Source organism: Zonotrichia albicollis, chromosome 1 (assembly GCF_047830755.1).
Source record: "Zonotrichia albicollis isolate bZonAlb1 chromosome 1, bZonAlb1.hap1, whole genome shotgun sequence".
In the NCBI taxonomy this organism is placed as follows: domain Eukaryota; kingdom Metazoa; phylum Chordata; class Aves; order Passeriformes; family Passerellidae; genus Zonotrichia; species Zonotrichia albicollis.
The window spans coordinates 122,471,382-122,495,916 of record NC_133819.1 but is presented as its reverse complement, the minus strand read 5'-3'; the positions used below and the strand labels follow the sequence as shown (position 1 = coordinate 122,495,916).

The following is a 24,535-nucleotide window of genomic DNA, read 5'->3' as shown; positions in this document are numbered from 1 at the left end:
GCTTTATAAGAATAGGCATGAAAGTAAGTGTGAATTATACATAAGACTGTGGAAAGTAAGAATCAGGCCCCTAATGTAAAATAGGTGTCTTGCTTCTCTTGGCAAGTCACTGTGGCAAGCCCAGCCAAAATGCACTTGTAGCTAAATAAATATTGGTGGCCTAAATCTCCTCTTGTGTGCTCCTGCTTTTTTTTTTTTCCCCACCCCAAAGGAATTTTTGTTCACAAAAGGGATTAGTTACTCAATACTGCACACAAAGTCTTCACAATTTCCAGTCAGGCTTGGGATAATTATACCTTCTGTAATCCACAATCCACTAGGTTAGCTGATAAATTAGTGTGCTTTTAACAAAGAACTAATACTCATGTTACAATTTGTAACACAAACCAAAAGAAAAAATGCTCTTAAAAGTAACCCAAAGAAAAACAGAAATCAATAAAATAAGGAAAAATCAGCCATGCAGTGAAACAAACAGAATTAACAGAGAACACTTTCAACCCTATCAGGTTTCAGTTTAAATAAAGCAAACCCCATACTGCAGAAACACAAAGGCCAATGTTTTCCCCTTCTATGTATGTACATCAACAGGGGTTATGCAAAAATTCAAGGACAGAATGTGACTGAATAGTAATTTTTTAAATTACTTTGTACTACCTTTTATTCTTGATCATTTAGTAGTCACATTGAGTTTGATGCAAATATCCATATGAGAAAAAATAACTTGCATAAGAAAGAAGTGTAGAATCAATCACAATCAATAACATCCTAGTTGTATTCAAAGGGGAAACATGGAATATAAAACACAAATTGGAAAATCTGAGTGATATTTATTGATAATGTTACTGTAAGGTAATTAAAATATTCTTGTAGATGAAAGGTGATAAGTCAATATCAGATATCTTTAGGCAGACATAGGGTCTTTGTTACTCCTGGATATTCCACTTTTTTTCTTGTTTCATTCACTCTATATTTACAGTAAAACATCTTGACTAGATGTTTAGGATTTAGCCCAAAAGAGCTTCATCAGCATTAAAAACAAGAGAAAATAATCAGGCTGTTGGATCCACTAAGCAAGAATGAAAGGAAGAGCTTGTGCATTAACACTTTGAAAGACACACCAAATGTGTGGGTTCATTTGATTCACACTCATTCCAAAGTAAGGCTCCTTTGATTTTGGGAGCACTGCACAAAACAATGTACCTCAGACACACCTGACATTGGCTCAGGTAGGTGCTCTCCTAAAATGCCAGTTCCACAAGGCGCTGACCATAAACACTGATGCAATCCAGCTGCACAAAGTTCACTTCTGGCTGAAGTCAGTGCTCATTCTGGTATCTGTTGAGGACTTTTACACTACTGACAGGTTGGTCAGAGCTGCTGCTGCACTAAGGAGACTGTTATAGGCCCAGCAGCTGCAAATAAGACTAAATGATGGCTGATAGCATAAGTAAAACATTATTTTTAAAGGACAGTTTTCACAAACTACTGGTTACGCAATAAGTATAAATAAAAGCCTGGTCTAAAAACTCAGATGTTATTCTGGACCAAAGAATGCCAGACACATACAAAACTCTGTGGTTTGGGGACCAGGCTTTGGGACTTCTCTGGGATGTAAAATATGCAAAATTCCTGTCCTTCATAAATCCCAGCACTGCTTCTCATTCCATAGCACTGTACATGTCTGAAATGGCTGGACTTCTGCACATCCTTATCTTAATCCTACTTAAAAAGTTTATGAATGAGAGCGCTGGAAAATGGAGGCAAATCCTGTTTTCCTCAGCTGAAATGTCTACTGAATTCACAATTGTTTACTGAATTCCTGGGATGAAGACAAAGCAAGAATAGCTGTGCCTCTAATATGGTAATTAGTGACTGAGATGAGGTGCACATATGCATTTACTAAATAGAAAAAACTCAAAAAGTTAATTGTGTCTGTACTGTGCAACAGTACTTGACCTATAATATTCCTTTTTTTACTAGCTAAACATAGTTTTAATTTCTTGCCACACATTCTTCTTGCTTTCTCCTATTTATTGTGGCATGCCCTGTAAAATACATGCTGCTCATTCACTGTCACCTTGCTCTGTCTCACCTTGCTGTAAGTGAAGACAGTGGCAAACCTTCACTGACCTCAAAAGGAGCAGGATTTGTCCTGAGATGCCTAATCCAAAGCAGGACTCCCTCTTAATTCAGTAAGCTTTGGATCAGACCTAGAAGGGTTCTTAGCAGAATCAAGAAGTGGCAAGACACAGTCACATATCAAAACCACATCCGAGTATTTATCTCACATTTCTAATCTTTGATGTGAAAGGGATTAAAAAGCAAGCTGTTCCTGTCAACTGCTTGGATGCCACACAGGATTTAAATGACTGAACATGAACCTATAGGATATTTATGCACATTCATATGGCTTAATTTCTTCAAAAGGCAGCTAATATTTGAATTTGAGGCTTATGGTAGTATTTCCTCACTTTCTTCCCAACTTGCTACTGTCAAAATCCCACCATCCTTTCTATCCCTACAGAGGAAATAACATGGTTGTGCCTCTTGTCTCAGGATAAACGAGAAACTTATTTGACCAAACACAAAAATGAAAAATCTAAAAGAGATGTTATCTAAACGCTTCAGACAAAATCTTGCCAGTGATCCTAACGCAGTCTGTTTCAAAATGCATCCAACTGATTCCACCATTTCTTGTTTTATTTTACTAAGGTAAAATGTGTTGTGATGGGCTTTGCCCTCCTTTATGTCATTCAACCAAGTTTCTAAAGCTGTCTGAGCTGCCATGGGCATATCTGACAATGATTTTGGCTCATATATGTATTTACAGACTGAAGGTGACTAGATAGAGAAACTGACTGCATGAATTATGGTGACTTCTAGCTACCAGAACCACAGAAACCACATCAAATGGCATTAACTTAGACAAGAGGCAATTGAAATAATGAAAATCATTACATGTGTACAAGTGCAATGTGAAACTCCCTGTAGCAAGAAAGATCTATAACATTGAATCAAATTAGAGCATGAGGGGAAAAGGAAATAAAAGGTTAAAAAATAATTATTTAGACATTTGGGGAAATTGAAGAAACAGCCACATCTATCTGCAAAATCTGAGGAGAAATCTGCTCAGAGTGACCAAAGGGGGATTTTCTTAAAAGCTGAGGGTCAGCCTAACTTCTTTTAAGCAAATGCACGATGGGACACTGTGTAAGTCATAAGAACAGTTTGATGAACGGCAGGCACTCATTCAAGTTTAACCATCCTATATTTCTGCATTTATTCAACATGCAAATGAATGAAAGCAAGTCACAGGCAAAGAATGTAAAAATCAGTATATTACTTTTGTTTTATTCATCTGCTTCATCTTGCTGTGTTGACTCCTACCCAGTCTTACGGAAAACACTAATTAAGCATATGTCTCAAGCCTCAGAGACAACTGCCTTGGTTTCTGTATATGAAAGAGGAAACATTTCACACACAGATCTGCCTGCGGATGTCTCTGAGGCAGTGTCGTGGCCAGGTGATCCCACAGGCTGCGCGCAGTGTGTTCAGCAGCGTGGCTCAGACAGGATTTCCTCCTGCCCGCAGCCAGGAGGAGAGGTCCCTCATGGAACACACTGGTGACATTCAGGGTGTGCAGGACTGAGAAGGTGGCCCTGAGCCCTGCAGGCAGTGCAGGAGCTGTGTCACAGAAGCGCTGGCGGGGGCTGATGGATGTTAGCTTGCACCAGGGGATCACGGTGCATAACACGGCCTCCCTGAACCCTGCTTGGCAAAACTTACACCCATCTGCTTCCCCTCTGCTCTTTCTCCTGGAGAGGAACATATGGCCCAGAATATGTATCTTGGAAGCAGAAAATGTATTCATGTAGTTTTCTAAAATATTCTGAATAAATTTATTCATGTAGTTTTCTAAAATATTCTGAATACATTCATTTTTCTCCTATAAGCTTTTATTCCACTTATGAACCTTAAATTCTGCCACAACATTTTTTTAATAAAGTAAGTTCCTTGCTTAAAAAGTTAGGCAGCTCACAATGAAAAATGAAAATTAAAAAAAAAATAAAGTGTATTGTGCCTCAATAGTAAGAGTTACTATTGCACGAAAAATCTTTGCCAGAATTCTCTTTTTTTTTTTTTCCATTGCAGTATCACATTTAATACTTACCTTGGTCCAACAGCATTGCATCCAATAACAAACAACAGAAGAAAATAAAGCCACAGTTAAGCTTAACATGAACATCTAAACATCAAACATTTTAGAGTCATTCAAACTGGAGACGAGCTTCCAAAATTTACCTCACGTTAATTAGTGAATCACACCACAAACAGAACCACTAAGTTCCTCAAGATGGAAGAAAATCTTTCTTTTAAATACCAGTACCAACATCTGTGTGTGCAGTCCCATTTCCACAACCAGGGTAAACTTTTCCATTGTATCAGTGAAACTTCAGCCAACTTCCCTGTTTGGACATAGCAGAACTGGACCCAGGATTCATCTGAATTTGTTCTCACTTATGACTAAATATATATAAACTTCACACATATATATTTGTGTGTGTGTATACATGTATAGAACATATACTTGTTTATATACATATACCTGTATATACATAAATATGCATGCATATAAATATATGTATATGCATTAATATTTTAGTATTTTTATACAAAACACTCTAATTCTTGATTGCAAAAATGTATAAGAGAAAACATGCCATAATAAAACCATGCCAGACCAGATGGTGATTCTTTGATAGCTTATCCAGCACAACCCACCAAACACTGATACACCACATATGCAGTGCCTGTGATGGGACAAGCAACACTGAAATGGATGTTTGTCATAACCAAATACTTTTCTAACAAACAAGTAGATAATGTACTCTGTCTGCATTTTCATTGAAGTGTTTCATATGGAGTCTATTAAGAATCACACAGATGTTTCTCATAACATGCAGCAAAAGCAAAGTACAGTACAGTAGTACAGTAGTTGCCTAAAAACAACTGAACTAAACAGGATTCCTTCTGCTGATTTCAGTGGGTTTTGGACAGATTTGGGTGTTTTCACTAAATGATATGTAGATTTTTACATTCTTCTTTTCTCTAAATATTTTAACAGATGTTGTTGATTCCTACAAGTCAAATGCATGGGTCATGAAACCATTTTCTACTATCTTTGTATTAAGCCTATTGTTTATCCTACCTTTGCCGCAACAGATGAGTTGGGTTTCTCAAGCAAGTCCCAAAGCTTCTTCCTTTTCTCTGGGCAGCAGGTATTATCAAACTCTTCCCCTTCTCTCTCTCGCAACGTCTCTGCCTCTCTCCTCAGTTCCTCATTCATTTGCTCTTTCTTTTGATGGTATCTTGCCTGGCAACAAGATTCTAAATATATTTCATCAATCCCCCAGTAATCAAGCTCCTGGCCAAAAGAGAGAGCACACATTTCTTCCATCATATGTAGTTTCCCTGTCCTGTAGAAATTCAAAATGGAAGTGAAAGCCCCTGGGTGTCGATCAAAAAAATACTCATTTTCATTCAGATTATAGTCATCACATACTTCTAGCAGAGATTCATGGGTATTGCAGTCTCTGAGCTTTCCCAATCGTGTCCTTGGAAGTCTGTCCAAAGTCCTCCACAGCACTTCATGGTTGAGTCCACCAACATTTATTTTAACTCTCCGCGAGCAGGCTTTGCTCCTGATGATCTCCACTGGCTCCGGAGGGAGAGAAAGGGTGGACCTTGAAGACTTTTTGGTGATCCCTGGTGGAGCTTTCTCAGCCATTCTGAAAAAGATGAAGTTGTAACACCAGAGTCTGTAGGAAAATGAGCTTAGAGACTAGGAATATTTGGGCAGAATCCTCTTCAGACAGACAGCTCCATTCCTGAAGCTAAAAAAGACAAAAAATTAAAATATTGCCAGCTACAATGCATCCCCCATTCTCTCCCACCCTCTCTTTCAATACTTCCATATGCAGATGAAAATTTAATTATTTTAATTTGCCCTCTTTATGGTGATACTCTTTGTGGTAATATCCAGAAGCACTGGAACAGCTGGAACAGCTAAAAGCACTATGCTTAAGCAAAGGAAAAAGTCACTGAAATTCCTGTATTTGTGAAAATCAACTGTTACAATTTGTACACAGGACTTGGGTTTTTTTCTTTTTTTTTTAAGAATCAGTTTCTGATGCAGCTGTGTTAGCTTAATCTGATTACTTATCTTTCAGTGTGTGAGGTGTGCAAGTGGAAAGATTATAGGGATATCTATAAGTAAAGACACAGGCTAGTCTACTTTTTATTGAAAAATTTTATTGAAAAATTCAAATTTGGGAGACTGAAGTGGAATAAAACAATCACAGTATATCAAAATCTCCTCACCAAACTGCTTCTCTCCTTGTTTCAATTCAAATCAATCTGTATTATTTCATGGGTAAATGTTATTTACCAAACAATTCAAATGCCATCCTGAGAAGTCTTATTTTTTACCACCACACAGCACTTATTTCTTTACAAATGAGTGAAAAGTATCCTAAGTCTTTGTGGCCAACTGACCAGTAATACATGTTATACAGGCAAAGGCTGTGCATGCAGTTCTCTGGATCCTCTGCAAGGCTCTTCCCTGCCCCACTGTTCACCTGTTACATTGCTGCAGACATGACTGCATGACAGCTATCAGTGACCTCAGTTTCAATAATCCATAAGTGCATCCTCACTCACTGTGCCCAGTGCTTCAGAGAACTCTGAGGCGCAGCTGCTTGTCACTAAATGTAGAATACGAGAATCAATCAGGAAGGAAACCCACCCACCGGCTCTACTGCTGCCAGCTGTCAGACACAGCGCTTAAATATTCACCTAGCAATAGTATCATGGCCCAAAGAATGCTCAGACAAGGCTTCTGTTTCAAACTTGGAAAGTCTTCAGTAATTCCCAGAATTGACATCTCCTCCTCCTGTTCTCAGCAAATCAACAATTCAACAGTCTGGTGGGTTGCTGTTTTTTGTTTTTGGTTTTTTTGTTTTTATTTACTTGTTTTGTTTTGCTTGAAGTGAAATAAGTCTAGCAAAAAAAAAGAATTTGAAGTGTACAAGAATTTGATCCTCTTTGCAGAGTAAAGCATGAAAGTTGTGCTGGGAGGGATTTCTGCTTATAAATACAGCAGGAGTGAACACCTGGGAGGGGTTTGAACTGTTTGTACTGAAGTACCAGTTGGCACAAGAACAAATAGGTACAAACTCATAATGAGGAAAGGCAGAAATTTGAAAGAGAATTAAAAGGTCACATAGACCAGATCCACACCAGAGAAGTGAGGATTTCAAATAACCCTTTACTAGAAGTATCAAGAAAAACAAAGAATAGTTCCAGAGTGTCCTCTGACATGCCCATGACAGTATTGGCTATGTTGCGGGTATAAAATCAAAATTGCTAAACTTCATAATAGCTAAACTTTAAAAGTTCCTCCACCAATAGATAAAATAAGACACAGTCAACTACAGTCCAGGTATGACTATGATTTCCAAAAACATCGGAAAAGAGGAAAATTACTTATGAGAAAAATACTTACATCTAAAGATTTACTTCTTTGTTTCGTTTTGTTTTGTTTTGTGCATAATCACAAAATTGCTAAATTATGGCAACAGCCCAGAACACCATCATTTTAGTTACCAATTAACTAAAACGGTCACTGGCAAGCTGAACTTCAAAATTCTAAGGGTCCAAATATTCTGCATCTTCCCATCCAGCCTCCAGCACTGCATTGTGAAGATCCTTCCTCATCTCCCAGTGAAACCCAGAGCATTTCTGTGCCTAATTACATAAGGGTTTAAGCCTGTAACATTTACCTTCATTCACAAAAATTATCATCTGATAACTTCACTTTCAAAGATAAATGTCCTATCAAAATCAAAGCCCTTGCACCAGTAGGTTTGCATAATATATATCCCTTTCTTTTGTGCTTGTTTTGGTTTTTTTCCTTCTTGACCTTAGGCTGATTTTTTCCCTCTGGTTTTACCCTCCTCCTCATTGCCTTATGTGCAGGGGGATGATGGTGAGGCTTCTGAGAAGTGGGGGACTCCAATCCTTGCAAGATCTCCTCACTTAAGCATTTCCTAGTGATCTGTGATGCATTTATCAGTCTTCTGACATACGGACAGCTACACAAAGAGTAAACAATTATGAGAGGATATTTCTCTACACAGGAAATATTTGCGAACTCTATTTAAAAAAAATCCTTTTAGATTTCAATGCACAATGATATTTCTCCTTTAACGGTTGTCTTACTTAAGAAAACATAAGAATTTTAGAAATTCATAAAGAGGTTTTGTTATTCTTCATGAAATCAATCAAGTCTTCAGGCATTTCCTAGAGAGGTTCACTAGTTTATTCACTATTGTATCTCAGGGATTTATTTTTCTGTTTTTAAAATGAAAATGTTAGCAATAATTAGTTAAAAATGTTAGTAATATTAGTTAAAAATAATTAGTTAAAAATGTTAGTAATATTAGCAATATCAAGTAACAATACAACAGAGATCAAGCATCTCATCTGATTAATCTTAAGTTAACCATATCCTTATTTATTTTTTCTGATTGCAAAAACAAAGGATTAACAAGACTATGCATTGTTTTAACTTTTCTGCAGTGTAGTTACCAGGCATATTTTTTAAACAATGCAAATACTCTAGTGTCACCATGACTGGTCTAAAGCTGATAAAACATTTTTTGATTTTTCAGTAGAATTATTGGTTGCATTTTCCTACTTGAGGAAATGTGGCTTTTCTAAAAAACTTTCAAAATCCTGGTGGTCATACTGAAGTCAGCAGTAAAACATTATTAAGTTTAGTGTTGAGAATGCGCTGTGTACATATGCATGTACCAAGGGATGAACCACCATTCAAAAAATGAAGCATTCTGAAAAGATTAAAAAAGCACATTATCTCAAGTGAAGAATCTTGAACGATGAGGCTGATTTTATGCCTTTTTTACAGAGCTCATCACTGAAATATGCATTGAAGAAGGAGGATGTATAACTTAAAAATAAATAAATGAATTATTTTAGTTTCCTTCATAAGTGCTTTTCTTCCCATCTTCTTTCATTCTTCATACCTTCTTTAGTTCTCTGATGATATTTTTTTAAAAATTTCTTCCTGTGCAGCTTTTCCCCAAACATTGTCTAAAAAGCCTGGTTTTAACTGTGCCTTTAACAAAAACACAATCAACAGCCTCTACTTTCACAGTCAGAGGGTCCCTTTACCATCTTCACAGCCCTCCTCTGGGCACTCTGCAGTAGTTTTATATTATTATATTGTGTCACCCAAAACCGCCCCCAGCACTCGAGATGAGGCTGCCCCAGTGCAGAGCAGAGCAGGACAATCCCCTCCCTTGCCCAGCTGGCCATGCTGTCCCTGATGCCCCCCAGGGCAGGGTTGGCCCTCCTGGCTGCCAGGGCACTGCTGGCTCACATTCAACTTGGCAATAACCAGGACCACCAGATTCTCCTTCCACAGCATTGCTCTCCAGCCTCTCATTCCCCAGTCTGCACATCCATCCAGGGTTGTTCCATCCCAGGTGCAGAATCTGAACATTACTCCTTGTTACACTTCATGTGATTGGTGATTGCTCATCTCTCCAACTTATCCGGGTCTCTCTGCAGGGCCTCCCCGGCTTCAAGGGAGTAAACAGTTCCTCCCAGTTTGGTATTCTCAGCGAAATTAATATCCCTTTCAGTCCTACATCCAGGTAATTTATGAAGACATTGAAGAGCACAGGGCTCTGGAGACAGGTGAGTGACAGGTGAGTGACAGGTGAGTCTGCTGTCATCCCATTTACTGTAACTCTTGTGCCTGACTCATGAGCCAGCTGCTCACCCATCCCATGATGTGTCCATCCAGCTGTGTGCTGGACATTTATCCAGAAGGATCCTGTGAGAGATGCTATCAAAAACTTTACTGAAATCTAAAAAAGATTACACCCACTGCCTTTTCTCTATCAACTAAGTGGGTTACCTTGTCGAAAAAGGAAATTGCCCTTACGTTACTATATAATATTTCCAACTTGACAAGCCACATAATCAATTTAATACAAAATCACCAGATCTTTCATTATAACAAAATTTTACAAGTGAGGTTACCTTTACAATTTATTAAATTATGTTTCTGGATTTCAGCTACTGTAACTAATTCAGAAGATTTTTTTTTTCATAAGAAGACTTAAAATACTTTTCAACTTGGCTCATTGCCTTAACCTTCAGGCTATGTGCAATTCCACCACACACTTTGTCCACCATGGGCTAGCAATAAATGTAACTATCACTTGGGAGGCAGGCAAAGCCAGCCTGGTGGTAGAAGAAGCCAGCCAGGTCTGAAGAGTCTAAGATCAATGTGCTGGATTTCTTCATGTGCAAAAATGCCCATCAAAATCAAAGATCATCTAGGGAAAAAACTGTTGCTTTTACTAGTTTAGCTGTTAAAACTGACTAAAGGCTTAAGAATTTCAGGGTGTATTTAATGCAGGTATGTAACACTTTCTGGGAAAATTAGCTTTAGGTTTTGTAGGTGTAATGACAGGGGAAATTCTGAGCAGACATTAGGAAAAATTGGTAGAGAAAATTGGTAGAGAAAAAGACAAATTCTACCCCCATATATAAGAGCAAATCTAGATAAACCCTGCATTCTTCCTGTGCAATAATAAAATTACTTTGTAGCAAAATACCTGTAATATTACATAAAACTCTTCAAATCAAAGTCAATTCTTTGCATTAAATAAAAATGAGAACTTCAAAGAGTACAACTCAAGAAGCTAGGAAAAGCCAGAAGGAAGGTTAAGTGCCCTCCCCCGCACCACAGACATGCAGCTTTTAATGGTGTGACTCTCACATCAATCCCTTCCTCTTTATATGAACGGGCAATTATTTACCATTTCTTTTCATCTTTCTCATTCAGTATTTGGCCTCTGATGTTATTCAGCTTTTCCTGCTGCAAGGCCTGCATTACACACAAAGTGCTGAATTCCCCTCAGGGAGCTCTCCCTGTCCTACCCAAGCACTTCCAGGGTATCCCAGTCTTCCCTTCAGTAGGAGGCCATTGTTTTATAATGTAGAAATGAAGGCCATACATGCCTGAGGTATCCAACAATTTTGGCTGCTCAGATTGAGATAGCTGCTTTTTACAGAGTCCCCAGCATTTTCAGCCCTTTTGATGGGCAAGCCTGACCAGATTAAACCCTCAGGCTGAGGAACCCAGTTATCTGTGCTGTCACGTTGCCAGAGCATTGCCTGCCATGGCACAGTTAGGACTCTGCCAAGTCATTTGCAAGGATGGCTGGAGAGCCCACATGCTTCAAGGCCTGCTCCTAGTAAGTGGTTTGTTCCCAGCCATCTGCCTTGGAGTGCAGGGCAGTGTAACTGCACACAGGGAGGCTGCTGTGCTGAGCAGTGCCAGCCCCTTCCATGGACTCCATGTGCAAGACCTGTCCTCCAAAGGGGTTCACATCCCAGCCACTCTTGCATGCCTTAGTCATAAACATCTCTCCCAATCTTTGCCATAAAAATTTTGCCAAAGAAGATGGAGAAGTTACAGTACATAAGCACGCTTCACTGCTGGAGCATGTCCTGCATTTAAAGCAGAGAGGAAAAAATATGCAGTACCTAAGAAGAGGTTGTATCATAAGGACCCCAGGAAAAGTGAACAATTTTGCTTTCTTCTGACTTTTAAGGGACAAACTTCTACCATTTTTGTCAGAAGATGTCTTTTTGTCAAAATTTGTCAAATTGTTTTCAAGAAAAGATTTGATTAATTAATTTCCTTGCTTTGAAAACAAATGGAAGAGTTTTTCACAATTTGCTGGAAGTGTTTTCAACATTTTAAAACAAAATCTGGTTCTAGAGGTACTGATATTTAATTATCTTTTTAAAAGTTCAAGAAAACTCTGGATTAAAAAGAAGAGATTGTGAAATTATTAAATATTAAAGAAATTATTAAATGGGTTATTCCATTCAAAGTATTGATTTTCAGGTCTGAAGAGTCTAAGATCAATGTGCTGGATTTCTTCATGTGCAAAAACACTCACTGAAATCAAGAAAGATCTCAGGAAACAATTGTTGCATTTACCAGTTTAGCTGTTAAACTGATTTAAGGCTTGAGAGCTTCAGGCTGTATTTAATGCAGGCATGTAACACTTTCTGGGAAAACTAGCTTTAGGTTTTGTAGGTGTAATGTCAGGGGAAAATCAGAGTGGACATTAGGAAAAATTTCTTCACCCAGAGGATGGTTGGGCACTGGAACAGACTCTCCAGGGAAGGGGTCATGACACCAAGCCTTTCAGAGTTCAAGGAGCATCTGGTCAATGTTTTTAGTCATATGGTTTAGTTTTCAGTTTTAGATAATCCTGTGAGGAGCAGGGAGTTGAACTCAAAGATCCTTATGATCCCTTCTAGCTGGAGAACTGGAGGTACTCTGTGATTTAAAAAAAAACTTTAGAAAGCCTGTGCTCACCTCAGCATCTGATTCTTAAAGGCTACAAATGAGAGCCAGCAAGTTAGCCAAGAAAAGATGAAAGAAGTTGGTTGTGACAAACCAATATATTTTTACTGAGCAAACACATTTTTGCTAACTTATTTGTTTGTATGATTCTTCTTTCAGTGTCTGCTTTGCTGTAATCTCTCTGCTGCCACATCTTAGCTCTCAAATGTCTGCTCTTTGTTTCAAAATATAAGGATCTTTAGTTTCTTAATGGTTTGCTGTGGGATCTTTTACTAGAATTTCCCCTTAATTTCAGTTTTTAAAAAGATAGCTGAGGTGATAGCTAAAACTCTGCATAAAAGCATCCTGCTCAAATGAGTTGTTAGTTATTTCCATTTCCCACCTCTAGAGAAGTCACATCTCATATAGTTAAGGATTGGCAAGCTGAACGCGGGAAGTGTCAGGAAACATGTCGAAGAATTCCTGAGCATCCTTTGTATGTCTCAGATTCATATCTATATGCAAGAACACATGCATGTGTGCACAGGAGAGAAGTATCTGAGCTTTGGTTATCCAAATTGCTGGTGACAGCTCTTGGCACAAGTCCTCAGGGACTCCAGTGGGTGACACCACTCAGAGCACCATGGTATGAGGGGGCAAAGAAGGACCTCAGCCTGTCTCCCCTGTGACACAGCTTCTCTGTGAGCAATGCCTGCCTCTTGCCAGACTACAGTCATGGGCAGAGCTGTTACTGGAGAGCTGAGTCTTTCCATGAACTAAGACAAATCCCACCTGTTGCTTTGACTGCTCTGTTAACAGCTATAGAAGAGCTGGTCTATGAAAAGTAAGACTTTGCTTTAAGAGTAAATCCTGCAAAATCAGCTCTTGGGTCTATGGCTAACAGGTCTGAAATGATGATTATTTCTACTTCATAACAGATCTCACCAGTTATTTATTTCTGGTATGAGAAAATTTAAACTTTGGCTGCACAAAGTCTTGGAGATCTGCAGGAAAAAACTCAAAAAAGATGAGGCCTTTTATAGACCAACTTTTCAGATTGACTAAATCAGTCTGTCTGCTAACTCGCTGTTCTCACCATCTTGAGCACAGAGGTGTCTTTTAGATGGATGAGCTGAACTTCACCAAGGAGCAGCAGACTCTGAGACTCTATATATTCCCTAGGAGCCTTGGATAAGAAAACCCAGACAGAAATAGGTAAGGTGACAAAAGACAGAAAAAGAGGGAAAGTATAACTGATAAAATGTTTTTAAAGTCTTGCAGTCACACAAGCCTGGCAGTTTTGGCTTATCTGAGTTTTCTAATACCCCAGTAGCACTTTTAATCACTTACTGAAGCTCTTATGCAAGGTAAAGCCACGTGGGTGGGCTCTAGACACACTACAGGTGATGCAGACTGCTTTACAAAAAGCAAAATGCTCTTGAGAGCATTCAGAGTAATTTTACTTCATGGAATTAGGGCTCAAGTGGTCTTTTTGAGTAGCACCTCTTCACAAGTCTGTATCTGAGCACTGGGATTGCAGCATCCCCTCAGCCTGCACTGGGGTCTCAAGACAGCACTGAACATAGCTTAGTAGCCCACCCAGTGCTGAATCAAGATCCCCACCAAACTTTATTTCAGATCAACTCTGATTCTCTCTTTCCTTACCAGCAGCTCTGCTGTTGGTGCTTGTGACAAGTGTGGCTATATGATCCTTACAAACAATCCTGATGTATTCCTGCTCAGTGTACAAAAACCTTTCCATTTCCATTGCAGGTTGAAACATCTCTCATTTAGGATGTTGTTGCTGGTCATGTCTGCACTTTACTGCTCATGTTTACAATTGGTTGCTAAGGGCTGTTACTGCTTTTGCCAAAGATACTGTCTTTCACTGCTTATTTAGCCTTCCCTGGAAACTTCTGAGGAGATGAGCTGTCACAGAGAAGTACAAGGCCGAATGGCAGATCATCTTCTTTAATGTCAAACAACCTGATATTACAGAAATGTGATTATGTAAGGTCCTCATGTCAGGTCTAAATCAGACTACATATTTATATCCCAACTAGCACTCTGGATCCAAAGGTTTGATTGGTGCTTCCATACAATTCTTTGAGAGTCTACAGATGTTACATGTTCAGGATACACTAATAATAGCAAATATATTAATATTAATAAATTAGAGCTTTGAGTTGCAATTTATCCATCCACTACCTGATTTTCTCTTCTAATTGCATTGCAGTGCATTAAGATGATGGAGGAGATTGTCAACACATCATTTGTTCTTTCAGAAGGCACTAATGTAACCAGTTGTCCTAAAGCAATTGGTTTTAGGGTTATTCTAAATATGTTAGCTTCTCTAACCCTTCAATCTTCCACTGCTCCCTGCCAATAACAGTGCTGCCAAGTAGCTGAAAGCAGTGAAGAACTTCACAGATGTCTTTTTGTTCTGCTGAAGAAAAGCCTGCACAGTGTAGTAATAAATGATGATTCTAGGTTTCTAGGCAGGGAAATATTACACAACATATAATATTATCCTATATACATAGAGAATGATGTCTGAAGCAAAGAGGCACATCATACAGAAGAGTCAGGTTTTATCCCTCTTTGAATGAATTTGCACCCAAAATTTTGGAAGTTGCATTTTGGTCAGAATCCTGGTATACTGTTGAGTTTTCTAATAAAGAAAAAACATGCAATGCCACCGTCCCAAATCTACAATTAAGAAAAGCAGAGTTGTATTCTTAAGTGACTTCGGAAATTAAAACATTTGTGTTCAATTGCTGCTTCTGTCAAAATTTCATTTTCAGCCATTTCTAACAGGACTGTTCCCTGATTCAGTCAAGGTGAATGGTGGGCCTAAACCTACCTGGACCACAGACAGGAAGAGACTTGACCAAGAGTTACAGTTTGAAAGAAGCAGACTTTCTCAAGAGACATTTGTCTCAGCCAATTAGGAGCCCATCTCAAACTCCTATTGTTGGTGCTTTTCAGAAGCCCTGAAAGCAGAACAAAGGAATGAATCAGGCCTTGATTTTTGGGAGACTCAGTTTTTGACAAGTGCCTTTGTTGTTTGTTTTTCCATAGCTGGAAATGTCCCCGAGGTCACAGCATCAGCAAGTCTTTACAGAAGGCTCTTATCATTAAAAATTAAGACAAAATTTCATCTAATCTTGATCTGAAGAGTCCAACCCTTCAACATCTTGATGTCTTCAAATATAGGATGCCTTGGAAAAACATCCCAAACTACTACTACAAACTGCTGTGCAGAGCCTTGGGGAACCCAACATCTTCTTTTGCCTATCTGAGGAAAGCAGTCACCCAGAAAACAGAAAACTTTGCTTCCTGACCTTATCTATGACCTTATCAGTTTTGGTTCCACATAATGCACAAAGATACAGTTGGTCTGGGGGTCAGTAAGGGGAAGCTGTTCTTAGGAACTCCAGTTTAACACAGTAGAGAAGAAGCTACACTGACTTTTAGTCCTACCTGATACCAAGAGTATTGATATTTTTTGACCCTCAAACTGACCTGACAATAGAAAAAAAAGTGAAGACTCACTATCATGCACAACCCTATGCTACTATTACTATAATTCTGAAATCAAGACAGGCTAAAAGGAACAGTTTTATAAAAATGCCACTATAAATTAATTTATTTACTTCTATCAAGCCAAAATGTATTTTTAAAAGCCACAGCATCCTCTTAAAAATGTGCTTCATCAGAGCCATTAGTTCAGGGTTTCTAATATTAAACACCCAAGTCCCAAGTTCAAAGAAGGGTGTGGGAACCTCTAAGGCAGGATCAACACGATACTTCACAGTCAGGAAGAAGAAGCTCTTAACTTCCATCCAGGCCCTGTGCATAAGCAGGATCAAAAGAGACAGAACCCACCCACATGATATTCTAAGCCTGGAAACCTCCTCTTACAAGAGGTATGTAAAAGAGTCCTTCCAAAGAATTGAACAAGGTCTACTCTTTCCAAATACACCTTGAGGTGGTGGCCTTGGCCCCACCTTGATGTCATTGCTTGGTCATTAAACATTCACTGAAAGGACCACACTCATCTCTGTGACTCAAACCTGTGGTTTACGTCTTCCAGGCTCCTGCTGCTATCAGTAATCCCCAGGACAGTTGCAGTGATGGAGACCATCCCCACTCCTACTGAACAAGAATGAGGCAGCCTGTGCTTGAAAGACAACAGACACGAATGAGTCTATAACTGAAGGGTATGACCAGTCCTTTGGTGGGTGGTAATCCTGGACTACAAGAAGTGAAATGTTTATTAGCATCATGTTAATCTATGAAAGGCCTAAAAGTTCAATTTTTCTCCATCAGTACCCAAACCACAAGATTACTGAGGAAAAGCAAGATATTATTGCTTCTACCTGGGTTATCTATTAACATGTTGAAGCAGCTAAACATTCTCATCTCTTCTTCAGTTCAAAAGGAGCAGAAGATACTGCAGAAGCACTGCTAATGCCACTTTAATGGCATGCCTAAATAGGGACCAAAGTGACTATCAGTAGCCAGGCTAGTCCTGAGAATAAATTCAAGTACAAAACCTACCCAGTTAAGAGGTTTGCTCTGTGTCAGCAATAAAAAGAATGAAAAAAGCATAAGAGGAAATATTCCAGAAGGCAAGACCTTCTAGACAGCACTCCTGTCAAGGTAGAGCAACTCTGTGCTGTTAATCTCAGCAACCACTGAAAAAGCACGTTCAATACTGTCATTCACAGTTGTGTGATTTCAAGGCTAATTAAGCCTATTCACTGTTTTGAGTCTGCTTAAATACATTAGTGGGATTCTTCTAGCTTCTGCAGCTTGCCAGCACTTTCTGCTCAAACTGTCTCAGAATGTCTCTGGTATATGCAAATTTACACTGAATGAATGGCTATAAATTATAGCAGGATTATTCTGCCATTTGAGATGAGATGAGGTCAACAACCTTGTAGGTAACCAAATCTTCATACCTTAAGAGGGCAAATGACACAACTGAAAACTCTGTAAAAAGAAACATTAAGGCTTCATTTTGAGTTCTTGCATTTGACTGGAATTTTTATCCTTATATATATAGAAAATACAGCTAATTTTCTAAAAGTTAACTATTGATGAGGCACTGTGAAATATTACTTTATGAACTGCCTTACTAATGCTCTGAGGCAAATTTATTCTGTATTTGGACTGTACTGCCATAACTGATTTCTATTTCTTAACTTGTTAGGCAATCAGGGGGAGAAGCTCATCTCCAGTGTCATCAAAGAAGATTAGGTTTGAGAGCTTTGTTCAGTTAATTATCAGCACAGCTTTGCATTCATTTCCTCGTAGCGTGGTTTTACCTGAAGGGCGGACATTTATTTCCTAACAAGCTAGTACCTGGAATATGAGGCAGCGAGAACACCACGCAATAGCAAAGTCAGATTTCCTAGCAGGAAGCACTTTCCTAGGGGTAACAAAAACCTAGGGGCTTATGCATCACGTGCCAGTGCTGTGGTGAGAGAGCTGCTCAGCCCCTCTGCCTTGGCTCAGGCTGCAAATGCCCTCACACAGTTTTACAGTGCACTGGGCTCCCCTCTCAGGGTGCTGAGAGGGGCAAATTGGTGAATTGCCATTGCTCCCTGTAAAGAGTTCAGCTGCTCTTTATCGCAGCCTGCTCCTAAATGCTCAGAGCTGCATTATGCCAGCATTACATATATTATTTATTAGCTAATAGATTGTTGTTCTGACTCTCTTGCTGGTGCCAGCAGTGATGCTACTGACTACTCTTTATAGTCATCCAGAGAAGGAACAGGGATGTACAGAATCCAGACACCTAAGTCACAGCTGATCTATCATTATGGCTAAATATAGATTTCCTGCATTAGAAACAAATACATTTAAAACCCCACTGATTTTACTGGCCTGAGACTTTTCTTTTATTGTTTTCCTACTGTTCATACCATCATCCAGGAAGAAGTGCGTTCAAAGTAATATTCCTTGTTTTCTGATTATGCCGTTAACATCATCATATTTTCATGCTGGTGAAAAAAAAGTAGTTTAAGACAATCATCCTTTAAGAAATTCATCCATTAGGAAACTCCATCCCTCCAGACTTGGAAGAAGGAATGTATTGCACAGCAAACAAGTGAAAACTTAGGAAAATGCCAATGTGTGACTTGTGTTGAAATTTCTGCACATTCTGTAGCAAGCACTGGGACAGACAAAAGGCAAAATAGCCTTTGCTGTCCTTCCAGATTTTTATGAAGAATACAGGCAGGTTTAAGCCTGATAGATTTTAAATATCTTGACTGATGCATACTCTCCTAAGGCTTTTATGGTATGTAGTGGTTTGGGAAGCTTTACTGGGACTGACTTTGTACAGTAATCAAGATAAGAAACCTCCAAATTCTGTTGTTCAATAAACACTTGAGTTGTTAAGCTTCTCTGTTCAATTTTTTAAAAGAATTTAGCCATATATATGCATTTTACTTGGACTTTATTTGAGCATGACTGAGCACTGTATATATTATAGCATGCAATATGACACCTCTAATTGCATAATAGTGAAGAAAAAAATCAAAATAATGAAATTCTTTCCATATCTTTTCCATATAACCAGAGAAGTACAGATTAAAAAAACATATGAAGCTATGGGATTGCACAAAAATCTACATTTGCAATAGGATTACATCTACTCTGTAATGTCCTAAGGAATTTCTTCCACATTATCCCATAGAACACTGTTGCACATCTTAAAAAATCTCTGCAATTTAATATTGGAAAATTTATTTTGGTTTGAAGTTAATATTCTTGTTACAAAGTAAACACGCATTTCTCCCTACTAAAATGTGAGTTAAAACACAATTCCAAAGATTTATTATGAAATCCAAAAAATCAAATACCCAGTTCCACTACTCCAGCAATAACCACAACAAAAAGATGCCAACTACAGATGGGAAATCAAAAATATTTTCTCTTGGGGTGCTTATACCGTATTACTAGAAACAGCAAAATACAACAAAGTAAACTACAGCCTGTTTTTTTATAATGCGTCCATTATAATGTTTATTTTTATATTATTGTTTAATATTTATTTATATTTGTTTTATATTTATGTTTATAATAAATATAGGTAAATAAAATACAGTTCAGATACCCCTTAGCTAAAAAAACTTTACTCTTAAAGATGATATAAACTTACTGTTGCAATATTAGACAAACATGTATAGTCCTCTCAGGGGCAATCATTGCTTAATTCCAAGAGCTGTGAGCATTGCTGGGTCAGAAGACATTATGCAATAAAATGATGAATTAATAGAATTGACCCCTGAAAACGTCCAAAAATTCATTTTTAGGCTGCATGTATGTCTACTGTGATGTGGCTGAAGTGAAGTGCTGTACAGCTTTAAGTGCTTCCCTTTCTGGCTGCCATCTCTTGCTGTGGGGAGCAGCAGGTCTGTACTCTGGTAAAACAGACAAACACCTCCAGGAGGGTCTGCAGTGGAATCCCACTGCACTGACATACTTCCTGTCACTGCCCCCTTCACCAGATATCTCAGCTCGCATTCCTCCTCTGAGCTGAGACCAGACAGACAGACGGAGTAAAACACTGACTGAAATATCCTTCAGCAGGTAGCTTTAAATACAGGAGCATCATGGAATATACTTTACCTGCACATGTGGTTACATGAAGCTCCAGGAAGTCACATAAGATCAGGATTTTTTTTTCTAAAAGTGACAGTAGCAAACTGTTTGGCAAAATCCCAGCTGTTGGCAAGAAAGCTATTGCAAATCTTGACCTCTCGCCTTGCTTTGAATGGCAAGCCAGAATTTGCCAATTAACTTTCACTCAGAAGAAGAAAAAGGCTGAGTGTGAATAAATATATGTGATATGGCATTGTTAAGGCAATGGGACACTTCAAAATGCTGGAGCAAATGGAGATGTTCAGGCTGAAGTGCGCTGCTCTGAACAGCACCTCTCCCTCATCTCGAGCAGAAGATGTTTCACTGCCTGCACACATCTGAGTGAGGGCAACCTGCTGAGCTCCAGCAACAGCATCCAGCCGAGAAAAGAGGGAGAGAAATTTGAATGCTGTGGTTAGAGCAGCCTGCAGAAGCACTCATTGGAAAAAAAAAATAACAACAAGCCAGCTGCAAGTTCTACTAATGCTGAACTAAGTGAGAGTTTATCAGTTGTATCAGATTTATCAGCTGTTTGAACAGAATAGACAGAGGTGCTAAAAACCAGAAACAAACTATTTTTTTCTGTACTGCATCTTATCTCTCTGGGAAAGACTCCAGAGTTTTGCTAGCACATCTTGGTGATCAGAGGACAAACAAATCCCATAAGTGGCATGTTCTCACTGACCCTGCTCCCCTGAAAGTTTCTAATAAAACTCCCTGGAGGATCATGTCGCAGGCTTGGTGGAATGTTCAGTTTCGCAGACCTTGCCCAGCCTCTGAGGCTCGGTGCTAGCCCTGTTTTAAGCTGGACAGAATCGCCAGCTGAGCAAACTTGAACTCTCGGTGTTTTTAATGCAAAACGTTACCAGACAGGCTTTTCACCCCCCCAAGCCTGCCCAGTCTCCCTGCTGTTCTTCCTCTCCTAAACCAATCCTGGCACCTACTCAGAGCTCCAGGACAGGGTCACTGAAATCCTTCACTAAGGTGTGCTTTTAATAGCAAAGTCTTGATGACTATGTATTCGCTAAGGAACGTTGTCTCCACCTGATGCTATGGACACTTGCTTTCTTAGACAAACATTGAAAAAGTGACAATTTTGGCAATGTTGCTAGAGTCAGTCTTTTCTGCATTGAATTAAAATGTCCAAGAAAATGCATATATATTGCCTATTGTATCTTAATCATTATGTAACTTGAATTGAATGAAGTCCAAACCCTACTATAAATATGGACAGTACATACACAGGGTATAAACAAAGGTCTACCTTCACCCAGGCAGTGAAATTCTGACGGAAGAAACAACACTGAATGGCTTGTAGAAGCCATGCAGCCAATGAACATGCCTATTCATAAAGACATTTCGATTTTTAAATCCAGGGGCCAGCATGCTCCCTACCTACAGAAAGCATATATGACAGTATATTTTAGACTACCACAATGCTACATGTATTTTCTTCTGTACAGAGGGTTTTTCAGTCCCCGGGAGGATGGGATAATTCCAACGACAGCTACCGAGAAGGCTGAGGTTTTGTATCATCAGGTTTCCACAAGCACTATCAGAGCATCGGAAATAAATGACGAGCCTTTATCGCTAGAGCTCACCCACGGCAGGAGGCAGAATACTACGAAATGTCATTCCCTCCCTCCCTTTAGCAGCTCTGAAGGAACAAAAACACAAGCCACGGTTTCCGAAGCGCTCCAGGGTGAAGGTTCTGTTAGCCAGCCTCAGAGGGATCCAGGCAGCCGGGGAGAGCCCCGTGGCTCCGTCCCGCCCCGCCGATCGCGCTCCGTGCCCGGGGGCGCTCCCGGCCGGGGCACCCCGGGGCTCCCGCGGGAACTCCGCGCTCCCGGCCCGCCCGGGCGCTCCCGGACCGCGGGCAGCCCTCGCCTCCGCGGGCAGTCCCAGCAGGGCGGCAACTGGCCGTGGCTCGGGCTCTCCAATGAACACAAATAAACGCAAAAGGCAGCCCTCGGCGCAAGAGGGATGCCCTCCCGCTTACCTGGCTCCGCGGGCGCCCGGGGCGCCGCCGGGGGCTGCAGGAGGGATTCCCCAGCGCTGGCAGGGGCTGCTCGGGCTTCCCCGGGCACCGCGCGGCCGCCACAGCCACGGCGAGGGATTTGTTTTGGTCGCTCCTTCCCGGGGAGGGTTTTCCTCTACATTCTCGGCTCCACATCACCGCCTCTCCCGGCACGGAGAGGGCTGGGGGTGGAAAAACCACGGCAAAGGCATCTCCCTCCTACCCCCGGAGACGAAAACCCGCCGGAGCAGCCGCGCGGCGAGCGGCTGGGGTGTCGGGCGGAGGATGGGGGGGGCCGAGGGGGGGATAAGAGTGGAGCCCTCGCTGCCCTCGCCCCGCCGTAATCCGCGGCTGCATGCGAGCCGCCGGCTGCCGGCGCGGCCGCCCGTATCTGCGGCTGTGCGCGGCGGCGGCGGCGGCGCGGGGCGGGGGGGCACGGCCGCTCCCGGCCGGGGCACGCGGGGCGCCCCCCGCCCCCCGCCCGCCCGGCGCGCTCCCGAGCGCCGCGCGCGCCCCCGCGCCCGCCCCGTGCTCCCCGCACGGCGGGGGCTGCGCGCTCCCGGCACTGCCCCGGCGGGGCGCGCCCCCCTCCCCACACCGCGCCCGGACCAAGGGGGCGCATCCCCCGCACCCTGCCCGGGCGGGCATCCGCGCTCAGAGACACCAGCCACGCACAGACACCGCGCCAGCGCCTCGGGAGGGGTGCACACGCTCACAGACACACTGACAGACACACAGACACACACATACACACTCATGCACAGGCATGTACACACACGCCCACACTGACCCCCAGGCGGGGGATGTACACACACACGCACACACACAACCCACGCTAAGGGCACCCTCCAGGCAGGGGATTCCCCTCTCACACACGGCCAAATCCACGTTAAAATTCCTACGTATGGGATGCACGCACCTCTCAGACCTCCCCAGACAGGGAATGTGCGGGCTTGCACACAAACACACACACACTTCCATGTACTGTCCCCTCCCACACACACAGACACACTCCACCTTCTCCTGCTCAGTAGTGCATCCACAGCATCCCTTCCCAGTTTTCCTTTCCCAGCCAGGCGCTGGAAAGCCCAGCAGGGCACACACACAGAGCACACGGCACAGGACTGTACCCAGCCGCTGACCCGGCCGGCCCAGCCTTGCTATTGACATCCTGAGAGCCTGCCGAGGGCTGAAGCCCACAGCAGAAATCCAGTGCCTGGAGAAGCAGGACCCTTCACCCCTTCATGGGGCAGGGCTAATGCATTTTTGTCATCAAGTCTTGGCAAGGTTGCAGGCTGCAATCAAGACTTCAGCTACTCCTGCTGCCTCCCATAGTATTTTATAGCTCTTTATTGTTTTTCCTTGATCATTCCAGATAATGGGAGGAAGTCTCTTTCCCTCATTCATTAGTGCCCCACTATATTTCAGGTATCAGATTAGAAAGCTTTTTTCCTTTTCAAGCTCTTCTCTGTTTCTCAGGTTTCATAACAGTCCATCTGTAGCTTTGCCCTCTGCATTGTGTTGCTCAGGCTTCATCTCATCCTGTGGCTCTGAGATTCAGCCTTAACTGTTGCACATTTTGCTGCTGGGATGAAGGCTTTCCAACAAAACTTTTAACAGCTTCCTTTTTTTTTTTTTTTTAATTCAAAGACCACCTCATTCTTTTGAAAGCTATCCAAGAAAGAGATTGGGCAGTATTTGCCAACATGATTTTAACTACAACCCACCAAAAAAATAGGTTAAACTTTGAATGCTCATTTACTGTTCTGATTTTCACCCATATTATGTGAAAATAAAATCTCACTGTCTTGGGGACATATAAATGTATGATTTTTAAAAAAGTTTGCCTACCTTCTCCCAGCTTAACTGCAGAAGTTTTCTGAATGGCAGCCTCAGCAGTAGTCCTAGTCAGTGCTGAGTTCAAGGCTAGATTTCTATGAAAGCTCCAGCAGAATGTACTTTTTCTGGAACCTGGACACCTGTAGCATAGGCATCCATGCTGCTCAGCCTAGTCTTACTTACCCTTATGGTCAATCAGGGAAATTCTCTTCCACATCGTACATGTGATAAACAAAGCTCCATAGCAACCCATTCCTCTCCTCAGCTACTCCCCAGTTGAAATGTTGGTATCTCTGTATTTCATACATGCATCCACATGTCTCATTAATTTTTGAATGCACCAATCAGTTTCAGCTGAGCAAAACTCTCAAAGGCAATTAAATTACAACAAGTTTAAGAAAAAAAAAAAAAAAAAAAGAAGGCAGATGGATGAAGTTAAGTACCTCTTTGTGCTCAGAGCATGGCAAAGGTGACATTAGGAGTTCATGTGCTGTAACATGCCTTAAAATCTGCATGTACATGTGACATCAGTGAGAAAAGTTAACTGGAGCATCTGCCTTCTCAGC

At 41.1% G+C, this 24,535-nt stretch overlaps 1 protein-coding gene across 3 annotated transcripts in view; it reads right to left on the bottom strand.

Annotated features, from left to right (window-relative positions):
- KCNB2 (potassium voltage-gated channel subfamily B member 2) overlaps positions 1–23,134 on the bottom strand; it is a 190,993-nt gene extending 167,859 nt beyond the window's left edge. The window contains exons 1-3 of one of the 3 annotated variants that reach the window (XM_074552452.1): positions 22,113–22,623; positions 15,321–15,450; positions 5,210–5,894 (exon numbers count right to left, since the gene is read on the bottom strand). In XM_074552452.1, coding sequence (XP_074408553.1) covers positions 5,210–5,788 — 579 coding nt within the window. In that variant the 5' untranslated portion in view covers positions 5,789–5,894; positions 15,321–15,450; positions 22,113–22,623. Of the gene's footprint in view, positions 1–5,209; positions 5,895–15,320; positions 15,451–22,112; positions 22,624–23,049 lie in introns of those variants that run through there. The other 2 variants (XM_026791883.2, XM_074552445.1) reach the window with 2 other exon arrangements.
- Between the last annotated feature and the right edge of the window lie 1,401 nt (positions 23,135–24,535).